The sequence below is a fragment of the Nothoprocta perdicaria genome, unplaced genomic scaffold (assembly GCF_003342845.1).
Source record: "Nothoprocta perdicaria isolate Ctin4 unplaced genomic scaffold, notPer1 scaffold_22, whole genome shotgun sequence".
NCBI lineage: Eukaryota > Metazoa > Chordata > Aves > Tinamiformes > Tinamidae > Nothoprocta > Nothoprocta perdicaria.
In genome coordinates this window covers 2,581,656-2,598,306 of record NW_020455415.1, presented here as the reverse complement: position 1 = coordinate 2,598,306, position 16,651 = coordinate 2,581,656, and the positions used below count along the sequence as shown (strand labels likewise).

At 44.7% G+C, this 16,651-nt stretch overlaps 1 protein-coding gene across 2 annotated transcripts in view; it reads right to left on the bottom strand.

Annotated features, from left to right (window-relative positions):
• The window catches only part of IL1RAPL2 (interleukin 1 receptor accessory protein like 2), a 302,191-nt gene that overhangs the window by 75,966 nt on the left and 209,574 nt on the right, over window positions 1-16,651 (bottom strand). For both annotated transcript variants that reach the window (XM_026039057.1, XM_026039056.1), the window contains exon 6: window positions 5,888-5,962. In XM_026039057.1, the coding sequence (XP_025894842.1) occupies window positions 5,888-5,962 (75 nt within the window). The remainder of the gene's footprint in view (window positions 1-5,887; window positions 5,963-16,651) is intronic.

The following is a 16,651-nucleotide window of genomic DNA, read 5'->3' as shown; positions in this document are numbered from 1 at the left end:
CTCATTCAGATGACAAACATTGTGGAACGAATATAAAATGGCAGAACATGAATCCCTTCCAGTGACAGTGTTTCTAATAAGCATGAAAAATGGTGCAAACGTTGTCCATCTTATTACTTGCCTGTGCTTCTCTTCTGGTACATAAATATTGCCCAATTTCCAATGCCCMGCATTCTCGGTCTGTTGATTGTGTAGTCAAATGCATGTGGGTTTGCATCCGGGCACAGACCCTGGAAGGCAGAGACTCAGGAAAAAGCATCGGTCAGAGCTTCATTTTAAGATGGAGAGTCCTGGCCATGGTCACACAGGGAAACTCCACCAGAGCAAAAAAATACAGCTCTTCTTTAATAGCCTAAGTTCCCTTTCCTATCATCAGGCCATCTTTTCTACTTCCAGGCCTTCAGACTGAGCTTTGGTTTTCTGCAGACGAACTCGAGTCCATTTCTCAAACACATGCCCAAGGGACACRAGCTCCTTCAGGACAGCTCGCTGAAGTGACACTGAGTATCCGTCAGGGAAGGCTGCAAACCTGCAGCGTGGACACGCACACAAAGCCGTCACCAACTTTAGAGGTATTTTTATTTGTGCAAAATGGCTTCGGTCGCTYCCTGGTCATAAGTTACCTGGTGTCCTTGGATGAAGGCCTTTGGAGGCACATAAGGCAGCACATACGGGGCACTGCTGTTTTCCTCTTTTCTTGCAATGAAAGATAAAAATAAATTTAAAGACGACAAACACACATGGTCTATCGAAAGCGCTGCTATTGCAAATCTAGCTGGAAGGCTCTCCATCTGACATCAAAGCCTATTTGTCCATAAAGACAGTGTCACCATTTCCTCAGAGTATATATGATTCACCTAATGACCACTGTAATAAAGCAAACAATCGGGAAGTTTTACAGGAGTATAAAAGAATTCATCAAGAGCCAAATCACACTTTGAGGTATTGGTGTCAATCACACAGATCCCAACAGACATTAAAATCATGGATCAGCAGGCAGAGTTTAGCTTTGTTTTTCAAGCCAGTTAAAATGAAGTGTGCAAATGAACTGCTCTCTGCTTCCCTGATGGAAATCTGCATGAACCCTGCATAAGCCAGAATGCTCCTTGTGGATATTGTGGCTCCAGGCGAGGCACAGAGCCCAGCTGTGGTCCCCGGAGTGCAGGATTTCACTGTTAGCCCCAAGAGAAGCAAGGGTATTAGCACCACACCAAACCAGCATCAAAGCACAAGTTGTAACACACCCAGGGTATTCAGGAAACTGCTATTAAAGCCAAATGACAGACAAATTGTCTCTAATATTCCCTAGGGACTAGCTAAAAATGATTATAATAGATGCAAATCCTGCATTCCCTCCTGCAAGCACGTAAGGCTGGGACAGCAGTGGAGCCCAATGCCCCATGCTGCAGGGATAAGGCAGGTCTGGCACATGCTCTCTGCACACTGAATGTTGCATCTTCACTATCCCAGTACATGCACATCCGGATTCTGCTTTCCCAAATTACTCTTTCCAGCTAGGGCTTCACATAGGAAAGATCTTTCATTATTATTTACTTTTTCTTTTATATATTTATATATTCTCACACACATCAATATAAGGTTGTATGCTCCCTTTGACTTGTTTTTATAGTACCTTCTATTGAGCAGCTTAATAACCAGTCCCAGGGAACTGCAATGTTAAATCTCCCAGAAACAAATCATGAACAGCTCAACTATTAGAAAACGGAGAAATCCACATAAACTACGTGTTTCTTCCCCGCATCGTTAGAAGCGGAAAAACTACCATGAAGCCAGTAGAGTAAATCCCTTGCCATTTTCCTTGGTTAGAAAGTGAATTAACACAGCTGTTTATTGTTTTGTTTTTCTAAATAACACTCATAGCACATTTTTAAGTAAACATCTGAAAACAAAGCTGGTAACTAGTTTAAAAACAAGCGGTATATAAATGATATACTCAATTAATATACAGAGAGACAGGCAAACATTCATTCTAATTTCACTCAGCTCAATAATCATAAGGAAAAGAGTAATTAAACATTGCAATTACTGTTATAAATGTTACAGAATTAATAGAACAGAAAATCTCAGTTCCTGTTTTGAAACGATGCTTCTAAGGTTTTGGATTCTCAACAGAACACATACCTGTACAACAGCAGCCACAGGCTAGCAAGTTCAATGACTCTGGAAGCTGCTTAACAGCTCCTAAGAGATCCTAGATGATCTCTGTTCTCCTTTCCCCCTTCCTTGAATGCCCATGGCCCCACCGGGCTGTTTTTACACCAGCTGAGAGCTGCTGTGTGAGAACTGGCCACTACCTGTGCGYAAATCAGGTGTCGGCTCCTCAGTGCTGCCAGAATCGTGCAGAGCTCTGAGAAGGGGTCTGCTCTACAAAAGGCGTAAAGATCATAACAGATCTCTAAAACTTACTGCACAACAACCCAAATTGCCCAGGCTACACATCTGACTGGTCTTTCTCAGATTGTTTTAGTTCTATAACCTCAGGAATAAGCCGTGAACAACTYGCACGCACTTGGGTTATGCAAGCAGCGAGCACCCCAGAGATAGGGATCTTGCAATAACTACTTCAAGTCACATTGGCATAAGCTTAATACACTTAGACGCTTACACAGAAACAAGTCACATTTTCTAGAAAAGCAAGGATTTATGGTACAAAACTCTACAAATGCAACCTTGAGAGCCTTCTGGTAAAGCCTAAGCATTCCCTGGGCAGAACCAAGCGATGGCCATGAGCAGCAAGGCTGCAGGCTGACCATGTTTTTGCTCGTACATTCAGATTTGGTTTAATCTAGCAAAGAACCTCAAGGATAGCCTCTCCAGGAAGCAAATGCTATTTTAAGATTAACCTGATGTATTTGCAGAAATATATTCTACCTAAGAATAAAAATTATTTGTTAAAACCAGGATATACCAAGATTAAGCATGCTGTATATATTATGCAGTTTAATAGTATTCCTACCTCCTACCCCAATGCTAATAACCATAAAACAAAGGTCTGTGTGAAAAGGAAACAGCAAATGAAAAAGAAAAAACCCYATTTTCTAGGTCTACCCAGGGATGAAGTGATTATCTGACCTGGCAAACATCTGTGGCAATGAAATTGTTTTGCACTACTCCGAGTCCTCGGGGACGCTCTTTTGTCCCCTTGTCATCTCTCCTGCCTTGCACACATGCTCTCCCCTCATCTCCACCTCTCTAGCACAAGTAAATACAGAAAACAAGAGGCAAATTCCAGTCTGTGCTTCTGTCTAACCTTGACGGAGTTGTCTGGATCTTTGTCAAATTCTAAAGAAAAAGGGAAAAGACAAAAAAGTGCATGCATGCCMCCTAAGACGACCAAGACAGGCTCTGGGCTGTGCTTGAAGCTTGAAGGGACCCTTTCATCTGCTGGCAGCAAGAACTGTGCAGACTTATTTTCACTTGAATCTTCTTAAAAAAGGCAAAAGGTGAATACTGAAGTCTGCAGTCATGTCAAATAAGAAGCTGTTTAAATAGTTCAGTCTCTGCCTAGTTCTAGGAAGGTGCCGCATTGCGCCGTGCTAATCAGTAAGGATAAAGACAGTAAATACTGTTAATCTGCTGTGCTTATAGGGCAAAGACAGCCATTTCTTCAAAGATTAGTTTGCCAGAAGTCTAAAATAATCTCTTTCGAACAAGCAGATGCATTAAACACCATTCCTTTTGTGGCTGAGCAGCATATTCACACTTGCATGGCCACGGAGAGAGGCACACTGTCCGACTGGGCTGCCTGCAACCCTGGGGCGCAGGGACTTYGCCGGGGTTTCTAGGGAAGCAGAGAACAGCAGCAGCCTTCCAGAACCACAGGTTTTGCAGGAGTTTCCTGCAACTATCGCAGCAGGTTGTTGTACCCAGGGACGGTGCTCAGGTTCCCCTCCACAGCCTCACTGCTACCAAGCGGGTCCCTTTGCTATGTGGCCTGCAGGATCCGCAGAGCCCACCCAGCCGGGGCTGCGCCAGGACTTCCCTGACACCTTTCCAGCTCTAACTCTCCAACACTGAAAATCCAAAGGGAAATCAACGAGTCATGTTCSAGAAAGAAGTTCTGGGTCTTTCATAAACATTAATCTTGCAGCATTGTCTGAGCGTGGTTTAGTAGCAATAACCAAACTTATTACCACATCAGAAAACAGCGCCATATGTAAATGCCCTGATCCTCGGGGATACTAATGGATTCCATGCTAGGATATAAAGATGCAAGATTTATATTTGCCTCCAGAGATATTCCAAAAATCCTATTACTGAAGCATTTCTCCAAGGAGAGGAAAGGCTTTGTTTGTTTTTATTTTTTAAAAATCAAGCCTCTTTCTAATCAGGCAGAGCAAAAAGTTTTCACGTAGGGAGAAAGAAGAAAAGCAGCACAAAAACAAGACAGCTCTAATGGAACAGGGAGACTTGCAAGAGGAAAAGATGGAATAAAAACACAGGAAACAAAGGTATGTGCTCCCTGAGGAGCTTTACTGCACAAACACATGCGGGGACAGTTTGCTCCCAAAGGAAATCATTAGAGTTTTCTTTTAAGGAGCTGGATTCCGCGATCAAACTCAGCCTTTTGGACTGATCCAAAGCGAGACGACTCTGCCCCTCTGCTACCTGACAGGCTTTTAATTATGGGGCCTCATAAGACCTGCTTTGAGTTTTCCTCTTTGAGGACCAGCATGGGCTCTCAGCAACAGGCACGGGAGTCCTGGGGAGGGGACGTGGCCCAGGATTCATCCGACACCAGCTGCGTCCTCCCCATTGCAGCCCTGAGCAGACTGGGAAAGGGCGCTCACTAAGCTCCCCCCCCGACTCACAACTTGCCACAACTCCATCTCATCCAAGAGCTCAAGCCCTCATTTTTTAAACACCTCCTTAGATTCCCTTAGATTTCCTTTAGATTTCTTAAGTGCTCTGCTGAAATTGCCAAGCACCTGGTTTAAAATCAAGGATGTGCCTCTGTAGTTTGCTTGACTACGCACTCGGAGAGCCCCACAGGAAGGCTCTGCCATACTGCTAGCAGCCCACCCACATCTTGGATTCTGATGCTGCTTTCCTTTAAATAGCCATTGCACACTGAAGGCCAACTGAAGTTGAATGCAAAAATAAAACCAGAATCATGCTCAAGGAGGAAGGAAAATAGCACAACCTTCACACAAAGTAAATAATCCACAGCTTCAGTGCATCTCTCGTCATTTAAACTCATGGCAGTTCAATTCTCAACAGTTAACTCCAACTCTCCCTCTCAAAATTAAAAGTCTATTTCCAAGCCAAAGAAAAAACTGCTAGGACTTCAGAGCTGAACATTTCCTTCTGCGGCAGGATGCCCCCCAGTTCTCCGCTTTGCAGAACTCACCAATGGATTTTCTCAACCTAAGAGAAGACACAGGCTGCCAGCTGAGATTGAGATACACAGTCACAGGGGAAAATGAAATGGGTGAGAAAAGCACACCAGCATTTTAGCCCTTTCCAGTGAGCACTCAGGACAAACCGAAAATGCACTGCTCTTCAAAGGAAATTAACTTCAAAGGAATCAGCATTTTTCATGAGAATATTTGTCTCAGAGACAACATCGACTGATCAATACAGCAACAACATAGACATGTTTTTCTATCAATCATATATTAAAAACAGCAACAGCAATTTATATTTAATACCCAGTGTAACCAATTAGTACTGCTATTCCCTGCTGCTACACAAGTTCATTCCCTTGCACTGCCATTGCAGTAAATTCTACAGTTACAAATGAGAAGCCACAAATTGATTTGCATGCACTAGCAGCCCCACTAAACCTTTCGTGCCTCTTCCCATTTTYCCCCATCTGCTCCCAGAGTGGAAGTTTAGAATCTATTATTCCCAGAAGGGGACTTACCCAGCTGGACATCTATAACAGTTGGCTGGTTCTCCATGGGGAACAGCGGCTTCGGAGGCTTGTCTGTGAGCAAAGCTAGGAAAGAAATGAGAAAATGATGGGAAAAATGAGACAAATGACTGGATAAGAAAAGTCCTSCCAGGTAAGCAACTGAATATTTGCACACCTGATGGCATGTAAACGTTTACTGCGTAATGCTGCTCCTCTGGCTGTGAGCCTGCCAGGTTTCCTTTTACTGGTTTCCTGGCAGGCAGGGGTAACCCAACAATTTGAAGGAAACAAGCTATTTTGAGATGTTTTTCCATACAAAGCAAACAATTTCATTTCTGGTACCAGTCTGTATCTACATCACGCATGGTAGATCCTCGTCTTGCAAAGCCAAGGTACTTAACTGATTTGAAAGGCGACAACCTAACTAGTTCAGTGAAACCAGTCCTGCTATGTCTTAATGCTTGTTAAAGCTAATATTTAGAGATGCAAAAAATAAAATAAAACAAAAAAAACTTGGGGAGTTTATCCTAATGAGTCTCAACAGCTTCACACCCAGCTTTCTCTCCTGCCCCATTCAGATGGGGTATCCAGATGCTCTCCTCAAAGAGGGGTCTCCAGTTTGGACCTTGCCCTCTATTCTCCCAAGTTTTGCTGTCCTTGGAATAYCCCCAAGGAGTAGAGAACTCCCAGGCCCACTCCTGCACGAGCCTAGGACTGATGACCACGGGCAAAATCACTATTAAGTAGCACAGTTACAGAAAATGTCTCTACAATGCAGTTTCAATGCTTAGAGTCAGACTTTGTAAAGGATTTCTATAAATTTGGAATAAATCTGGAAATAGCTGAAATGAATCTCCGAGTTCCYCTGGAGATGGAGGAAATCTCTCCACCCGGCCCAAGCTGCTGGTCCAGCACCTCCAGGAAGCCTTGAACAGGAGCCAGCCGTGCGGGAGCAGGAACCTGCAGCTCCAGCAGCCAAACGACAGCAGCACAAAGCCAGGGKCATCAACCATCCTCACAGCTCGGTTGGTTGGCTACAGCAAAGCAGCTTGAGGAAAAAGCCTAGAACTCCCCCACCAAAGTCCATCCTGACAGAAAAAGAATGGTATTAAAGTAGCACCTATTTGATTTTGCTTTATAGTTGACACATTTTAAACTCAGAAGCGATTTTCAGAACCACCACCCACTTCTATCTAAACAGCAACCCCTTTCACTAACCCTACAGTCCTGTTCTGCTCATCACAAGCAGCGCATTTCAGTCACCAAACAGGCAGCAGCCAACGCTGCAGATGAAGATCAGGCGTGTTTGCAGGAAGGACTCCTTGTACATTTACCCATGAGAACAACCCAGGAATCTCTTAAGTGATTTAAGCAGCAGCCTAATAAGGCTAAAACCACAGGCAGGGCTCAGGATGAGATAAGGGAGATAAATGGAAAGTTCTGTTGACAAGAAAACAGCAGCTAGAAACGCTCATCCGGTGCCAAGTCACAAGGCTGACCCAGAGGCAACATGAGGGCCACCTGTACAATCATATTATTTGGGGATTAGCTGGGGAGGAAAAAACTTCTGGCAGGAACAAACAATTAATTTTCTGTGCTAATGCACCTAAGTCCTCTGAATGTCATTAGAGGGTCAGAAGAAAGTAACACCAAGCCTCCACACGGAGGTATGGTTTAATATTTCCTTTTAAAAGGATTTCAGTCCTAACCAAAGTTGGAATTTTCTAAGAGTTTTCAGCTTCAAGCTCAAGGGACTTTGCAAGGCATTACACTTTGGGGGACTTTTTTTTTTTTAATTTAATTGCTGAAGGCTTTTGAGAGTCTCTTCCTCATAAAAATCTCACTGCATGCATGGGAAGGTAWATAACCACTTTGAAAAGTCCACTACAAATACCAGCCTAATTCAAACAGTAAATTCCTAAAAATAAAGTTCACACCTTCTTTGACCAAAAATCATTCTCAATAATCCAGAAAAACAGTCTGTCCTCCAGGAAATCCTAATACTCTGATGCCCACAAAATTTCACAAGCAGAAACAAAAAGGTGATGACACATTTTCAGCAGAGGCCCCTTTTCCATTCAGTGTTTATTGGAGTTCTGCTCTTATATTTCAGCTCCTTGTACAAAACCCTCCTGCCAATAAACACTAAGCCAGTAAGAAGAGCCACCAGAGCCGTAAGAGAGACCTCTTTGCTGACAACCGAGCAGCTTCTCTCGGTCACGACGGAAGCAAAGTCTTTTCAGCTTCGAGGGATTCAGAAGGGGATTTCACCTGCGGTGTATCCCCCTCACTTCGCTTCTTTTCTTACTTTTTCAGGCTGGTGTCACTGCTTGGGTTTTCCCAGTATTATCACTCTTCGGCAGCAGCTCCAAGCTCTCGAGTGACTTGCAGCCTCAAAGGAAGGTGCCCGGCACGGCTGGCGCCTGTTCAGCCCTCACCTCCCAGCTGGGTCCCACCTGCACCCTCCAGCCTTCAGCAGGGACCCCGCTGCCTCGCGGCCACCTCATCACCCACTGCCCGGCCTGGGAGACCATTCCGAGCACCGCTTCCTCCCAGGCTAATTCTCAATCCTCTTAAGAGGCAATACACAAACTTCAGAACAAGCAAGTGGCTGTGACACAGGGCTTTTTTCCATGGCATTTCAGGGCAGCCTTTTACAAATTTAATACACTGATCTGATCTCCTGCAACTGTTCATCCAGGGACGCTTTCTCTCATAGCACATGTTGCCTTTATTGCCACAGGCTGAAGAAATAGGCTGCCCTTGCAGCTCAAGGAAGCAGAGGAGAGTCCTACAAGAGAGCTGGGTTSTGCACTTAACCACATAGTCATCTTTAGTCAACAGGGAGGCTGGGATTGCTGCATGGGGACAACATCTAATTACCCACAGAGCAACTGAAGAAGAAAGCAGTCCAGAGAAAAAAGCCTCCAAAGTGCCAGGGAACCACAAGGACCCAGAGGTTCTTATTTTTTCCACCACAACTTTAATGTTTCAGGAGTCTCAAATTCCATATCTAAACAAATCTGACACACTAACGAATTTTCTTAAGGGGAAAAAAAAAAGAACACCAAGAAAGCAGAAAGCATTGGGACAAGTAACAATAACCAGCTAGAACTGYGAGGTATCTAAGCAAGCATCTGGTCTCTTGTGCTGCCTCCCCAGGTCAGTAAGGGGAGGCAGAGCTGTTGCTCCACACTGTGTCCCACCTGGGCTGCCAGGAGCCTCCCAGGGCTCCCCCAGCTCCACCTGGGTGTCTTTTAAAGCAGCCCTTAAGGGCTGCCAGCTGCAGGGATCTCAGCTCAGGCTGCCCCTACCCTGCAGGCAGCTCCCTCACCATGGGTTATGGGTGGTGGGGACCAGGGCACTGTCCTGGGGCCTCRTGCAGAGGCCTGGCCCTGACCCCGCTGGGATTCCCTGATTCCCGGTGGATGCTGCAGCCTGGCAGCGTGCAGGGCGCGACTGAAATGCAGCCGCTTGCAGGAACGAGGCACCCTTCTCCTGACCCAGCACAGCTGCAATCTCGCCCAGACCAGCCAGCCCCATAGATAATTCTAAGAAGGGAGATGAAGACAGGAGGCTGAACACGCTAATCCACGTGTGGCTAAGAACTGTTCAAATGCTGGCGAAGGGTTTTCTCCTTCCTCTTTAGGGTGCCTATGGCTTTTCTGCCTGCTGTGAGAAGCACCCAAAATATATTTGCTGTGCTATAATTTTGCTGTTGATGTATCACCTGGATGATTGTTCAGGCAATTTGCAATGATGAACAGAACAATTACCTAAATTACTACAAAGCAGAATGCAGGGAATCTAAAGAAACTGCTTCAAACCTTCTGCGAGACAAAAACATGCCAAACTACTTCTGTAAATCCCAGGACCGGGTGTTTTCCTACCATTAATTAACACAGAGCCCCCAGTATCATTCAATCAGGAATCTGGCTAACCTTTTGACAGCAAAACTGACATATTTGAATAGCATCCTCTGGGGGAAATAACGGCATGCCAAGTTCTTAATCCGAAACTAGCTCCTACCCACCGTTGAGCTTTTTGTTCACTTCTAGTTCAAATACACACGCTTCCAGGCATGGCTTTGATCTCCTTGGCATCTAAAAATCTTGGCAATGACGTTGCAATATTCACACCATAGATGAAAAGGGGACTAACCGTGTGAAATGCTAAATCAATATGTTAAATCCAGGAGACGTGTGGTTAAGKGGAGCTCTGCATTACGCCGTGTGGAAGGATGTACCTAACTCCMTTGGGCTCACCTGTAATCCCAGCAGCTTCCCTGCTGGCTGACATCGCAGTGCCGCGGGCCCGACCTGCTGCTGCATCATCTTTCATGCTGCTGCTTACACCTAAGCAAACGTGGGAGCCTGTTGTGCCCATGCAAACATGGATGTGACAGGTCCTGGCTGCTGGGGAGTGAGCCGGGGATGTGCCGAGTTAAAAGCTTGTCTGAAGAGCCAGGTGTTCACAGGGGGGCCTGTTAGGAGGCAGTGGCCTCTATGGAGAGAGCCTCTGGTACCCGTTCACCAGCAATCAGACGGAAAGGGCAGCTTTCCATTGGGAACATGGGGTGAGGAGCCACGGAGAAGCAGTTCCCTCACAAGCTGCCCCGTGTCCCGCTTTGTCCATCCGCCCATGCCCGTCACTCCACATGCAGCCGCCACGCTGTCCTTCCTGCCCCCCGCGCTGACGCAGGGATCACAACTACAGCCATCATCCGCCTCGGAGAAATAAAGCCACTGTAGCAAAACATTGCTGAAGGATAAATATCTCCAGCTCTGGAAGGAAACACAGAACRCTTAGTCTCAATAAACCTCCCCGAGCTCACGTGGAAGCTGGGAGTCGTTAYCTGGTGACAGAGAGGTTTTCTCTATTTATTACTATTCAAGCAGGAAATGCATCTTTGGGGACACCAGGGTGACATGACAAACCAGCTGCACGCACCCCCTGCACCACCATCGCTTTCCCTCTCTGCAAACYCCACCTAGGATCTCGAGTGCTTTAACACACTGCTCGGTCGGTCTCTATGGGGCAATTTTCTGCAAGAAGGAGCTTTAGCTTTCTATATTAGCRGTAAACAATTGGAATTTGTCACATGAATCCCTTTTACGACACAGAAAGAGGGACAAAGCATCACAGCTTTAAGGAAGATGCTGTGTCTATGCTGAAATACAGCTGCAAAAGCAAATGTGTTTTTTTTTTTTGCAACACTCGGATGCTTTTGCCTCGTAACTGGTGGTTTTGAGTTAAACCCATTAAGTTGCTGATGACTTGGAACAGACTTGAGAGACGACAGTCCTGGCAGCCAGAAGAGGCTGGGCCTCCCTGCGGCCCTGAACCACAGATGGTGCCATGGGTGCCCATATAGACAGACAGACTGATGCAGGGAGAAGAGCAGAGTGTCAGGTACTACCAACTCCACCAAACTCATGGTCGTAGTAAGGAAAAGTAACTATACAAATAACTGGATCTGGTTGGGTTTTGCACCCGCCAGTTTGCAGTTTTATGAAGGACTTTCTTTTTTAGGCCTATAGAAAGTGAAATGGTGAGATTTTGGTGGAACATGCTGCAGAATATGACTTGGGACTGTGGTTAATTAGGATAGAAGCAACACATCTCACAGAGTGCAGACTGCAAGGTTCAGGAGACAATGTCCCCTTCTCTGAGCTATCACCACAGGCCTGAACACCTCACACTACCGCAGCAGCCCCGCAAAACGCCAGTGGCAGCTGCAGATCAGGCATCCCGTGATGGGAAACACCACCGTGCTCCATGACACTGGCAGGACGGGCCGCTCCAGGTAGTGGGGAAATCCAGTGTTGTTGGGGGTCTCATCACGCTGCTGCTGTCAAATCATCTCCCTCCCAACAGTTGTCAACACACCTTTCTGTTCGATGCATTTCTAAATCTCCTGGATTGGATAAGATTATGCATGATATTTTTTTTCCTATATGTGGCTCATGCAGACTTCACTTACGAAGCAAGCAAGAATTTTATGTGAAATAGAAAGTGAAAAAAGGCAGTAATRAATTGTCACTAAATATAAATTAAATTTTCCCTCAATATAATTCATTAAAATCTCAAATGGAGTATGCTTTATGGCCGAAGTGCATTTAACACAAAGGACTTATAATTTCATCTATATTCAAAATACTTCTCTTGCCCTCTCAGTAGAGATAGGGTGCTTGAAGTTACCCTTCATTTCAAGGAGATCTGCAGAGAACATTTTATGACATTTTATCTTTTGGCTTAATTTTTTTCTTTCTTTCTTATAAAAAAGTAAGGAAGTGGTGACGGATGAAGCCAGATCCCGTCATCCATCTCRAAAGGACAGCTGGAGACTTTGCATGCAAATGGAAACTATCACTCTTGTCAACCTGCAGCCAGAGCACCAAAGGCTCAGGGTCCACAACCAATTAATATTCCCTGACCAACCCGGCCCCTCACGCCCCGTGAGCTACTGCCACACGGCCCAACTCGGGCAACATGAATTACCGTGGAGTGGATTTTACATGTTATTGTAATAAAACTCCAAACGATCCATTATCTTCTTAAACTCCAAAATCTCACATTTAATATAGATAATCTTTCAAAAGAGAATTACGGTGGATAATGAATGCCAGGCAAGCTGCGTATTAGATCACCTCAGTATATCCAGGGGAAACGGGGGGTTTTGGGGCTCACAGGCAGCCCCGGGGCGCACATCTCAGCCTGGAGGAGCCAGGGCCACCGCGGGGCCTTGGGACAGCCCCAGCTCTGCCACCCACCACGGCCACACGCGCAGCTCTACTAAGCAGGGAGCAGCGGTGCTGAGCAGCCACGTTAACAAACACATTTCACCGGAGGTGGCAAAAGCAGCAGGGGCCCCTCGGCCTTGCACTTGGGCCAGGCTTAGCCGCCGCTCCGCGTTACAGCCGGGCCGCCTGATGTTCAGCAGGAGCAGCAGCCTCCAAGCGTCCACGCTGCAACCATGACGGAGACCCCATTTCAGCTGTAAATTTTTTAGATTAACAACATTCACAAGAAAGAAACACGGGCGCTTCTGTTAAGTCACCTCTTGCCAATTGATTTCTCTCCATAGGGGTTTAATGAGTAGCCTTCACCCTGCCCCGTTCAGCCTATTAATTTTGATGCATCCTCTGGATTCAGAGCCAGGCTTCAAAACTCTGCTACAATGATGAAAAGTGTTACTATACTYGACAAGGAGAACCTTTTCATAAAATGTTTATGAAATATTTATGCAAGTCCCTGTCTAATTTGTCTTCCAACACTAAGATATATTTTTTAACGGGTTTCACTTGATTTTCTCCTCTTYCCTTTTCCTTTGAAGAATTGAAGAATTTTATAATTCATTAAACACCTATAGCATTGTTAAGAAAAACTTGGGCAGAATCACGTCATTGTACGGATTAGAGAGAAAATGAAGAGGAGCAGGAATACTACAGGCATGTAAAGTAAYTGGAGATACGGTGGCTTCTGTTTATCCTTGCCTCATAACAGAAGATCAAGGAAATTTGAAGCCTCCAATAAAAGAAAAGGCTTTCAGAAAAGAAAGAGATAGTTATCCCATGAAATTTAGTGCCTCACTTGAGGCAAAGGATTTAAAAGAATTAACAGAAGAAAGTATCATCCATGGAAATCTCTGGTAAGATGGCCCATTTTCACAGTTTATAGCAGCTCACGGGGGACAGAAGAGGCCTCAGTGATGAGCGGGGCGCCTGAGCTTTGCACTGTCAAGCACAGGGCCGCCCTGTGATCCGACAGGGCAGTTTCTTCCTCCTCAGCAAACAAAGCAACGATGTACAATGTGTTTTCTCAGCGGCAGCTGCTCTGGGAAACCTCCAGGCTGTGACAAACCACGTTCCCGAGAAACGCTGGGTCTCACAGCCTCCCATGGTAGGTTTAGAGCAGGCAACTACTCAACGCGGGACCCACTAAGACTAACACTGTCATAGGGAAGGTGCCGTGGCCAGCGGAGGTGGGAAGCAGTCATGGAGGGAAAGGTGCCCGAGGGCYGCCCAGTTGCTCCCAGGGGCCATTCCCCAGCCTGCAGCTCTTGATGGGTTTCTCCAGACAGGAACTTCCCAAGGGGAATCTTGTTTCAGTAATTTTTTTCATGGACCTGTATCCATGTCCTGTAATAACCCTGCCTGAGCCTCCCCGTCCCAGCTGGAAGTGTCTCCTGGTTGTTGGGTGTTAAAGCAGTTTCAGATTTTGCTTTCGTATTTTCAGTGAGAGAAAAGGCGTTTCCGTCTGTTCTGGATGGTGACTTCCATTACACTTAAACTACATCCACGGAAATATATCTCAGCATACCAGTTTGACTGCCATTTTATATCTTTACCCATGTATTGATATGTGAAACCACTGCTACAGCTCACGGACCTGTGTACAGGTAATGTAAAGAGTAAGTTGGAGATTTATTTCAGGAGAAAAGATTGTCTTGTTCATCAAGATTTTTCACTTCAACTCTAAGCCCTGTTTTGGGGCTTCTTAAAGTACAGTTTTAGACTGAAAGATATAGGATACATAGCCAAAGCGTGACAGTTTCTCAGGAAGATAACAATACTGGGAATAATAATTACAGAACAAAAGTATTTTAACAGGGTAATCTGGAGATAACCTAAGTAACAGGATTACAGGTGGAAAATATTTTCACTTTCTCTCCACAGATTTAACTAATATTAAAGAAAATCCTTTTTGTGGCAGTACACTTGTAAAAATAGGCATTATGTAAAAGATTGATGGCTTATCTAAAACAGGCATTATATAAAGATTGATGGTTTATCTACAAACGATACGATATCAGTGTTTTCTACAGTACCAGTGGGTTAAACAGAGAAATAAAGATGTGGGGTCTTTATTTCTTTTTATTTATTCAGGGAATGTGGAGTTGCCGAAGGGATCCTCCTTTTCTCCTGCAGCCTCTCAGGTTTGTAGGGCTCTTTGCTGGTGAAGCAGCACCTCTAAGTTCAAAGGAGTCTACTCTGGAGCTGCACAAAACAGTTAAATTATCACTAACGGTGTATACTGATTTTGCTAGAGTCCAAAGTAATTTCATATCAAAGCAATGTAGTCTTAAGCTTTTACATCTATGAATGATGAGCAGCATTACTTCAAATGACACTTTTTTGTCAGAGTTGCTGGAGCTAAAGACAGACCGAATCCATTTGTATAAATTCTGGCTTTGCTGCTGAAAGATTACAAAACTATATAGTGCTATCCTTAAGTCTCAAGCCATTAATATAGTTAAAATATGCCGTCTTTTCCCATGAAGACCTAGCAAGTCCTTAAAACACTATCATCAATCACAACTAATTCATTAAATATAMAATTTAAACAGCAATAGAAAAAGAAAATACAGTACAGTGTATTATCAGTTACTAGATCAAATATCTCTGTTTTTCAATGGAAGCCAAGATTTCCAAAGTCTGTGATAAGGATGATTTGAACTGAATTCCTGTTCCAAGGACTGGCCCTTTGTTTTCAGTTTGTCTGATAGGTCCAAAGCTGCATATTTTTATTTGGAAAAGCAAATCAACATTAATTCCCACTTCCCTCCTCCATAATACATGTCTCTGCATGCATTGACTTAATCATTAAAGCAGTATAAAAAACAATCAGTAATCAACCAGATCTTACTGAAAAGTACTTTGAACTCCTCAAACCTACACGTCATCAGCTTTATTGTCATTATACAGCATTTATTTCACCAGACTTTCCCAAAACATCAAAAATTGTGGGCCAGAAATCCACCGTTCTGTATAAAAAGCTGTTGTCCACTGGTACTATCCTGTTTGATGCAGCTCATGGCCTCCCTAGTTGCATTCCCATCTTGTTGTGTCATGGTTTGGAGCAACGAACATTTCCCTAGGAAAGAGTGAAGGTCAGTGGAACGAAGAGGAGCAGTAACAGGGTGAAGATGGGTGTTGTGGGAACAATAAATCACTCCCGAATCCCATTTCATTGATCATTCTGTAGTTGACCTTGCTTTCCTGGAAGTCAATGGCAGAACTCCCGTTTATGAGGATGGGAACAGGATCAGGTCCTTTAGAAGCACTGAAGGTTTTATGAATGTTGAAGAGGGCATATTTTGGGCTAGAATTTTTATTACTTCTCAGTACAAAACTTCACCAGGAGTGCCACACTGCCATATAAAAGCACCCTGTAATACGGTACATAATATGGTACATTAATTTAATACATGATACGCATTCCTGCTAGTAATATTAAATGCTGTCTCTTTTAACATATTGGTGTCTGACATAGCAAATTTTCTCCCCGACCGTCACCTTCCTCCCTCAATATCTTCCTCCCAGATCTTACAAACATGTTGATCACAAACCACCATCTCTCCATCTCAGCTGGCAGCTTGATGTTTCCTTTAATAATATTTGAACTGCATCGCAGGCAATGGCAGCTTTCCCCAGGACCCGAGCAACGCGATGCCCAAAGCACGAAGRAAAATGACTCTATGGTCGGATTTATGTTGACTTGAAATGGAACCGTGGGAACGAGGGCTCCTTTGCAGCTGTGTTTTTAGATTAAAGACACCCCGCAGCAGAGCCTGACGCGGGTCACAAGAGACGTGTGGGACCACGTGCCCCTGCTCGGAGCAGACCCCGCGTCACGACCGCGCTCTGTTCAATCTCAGACAAGTTCAGTTTTAGAGCSAAAAACGAAAAGAGAAAAATGAGAGAGAAGTGGATCTTATCTACCAAAATGGAAACACTTGCATTTTTTTAAATTTTTGATTAGAAAATTAAG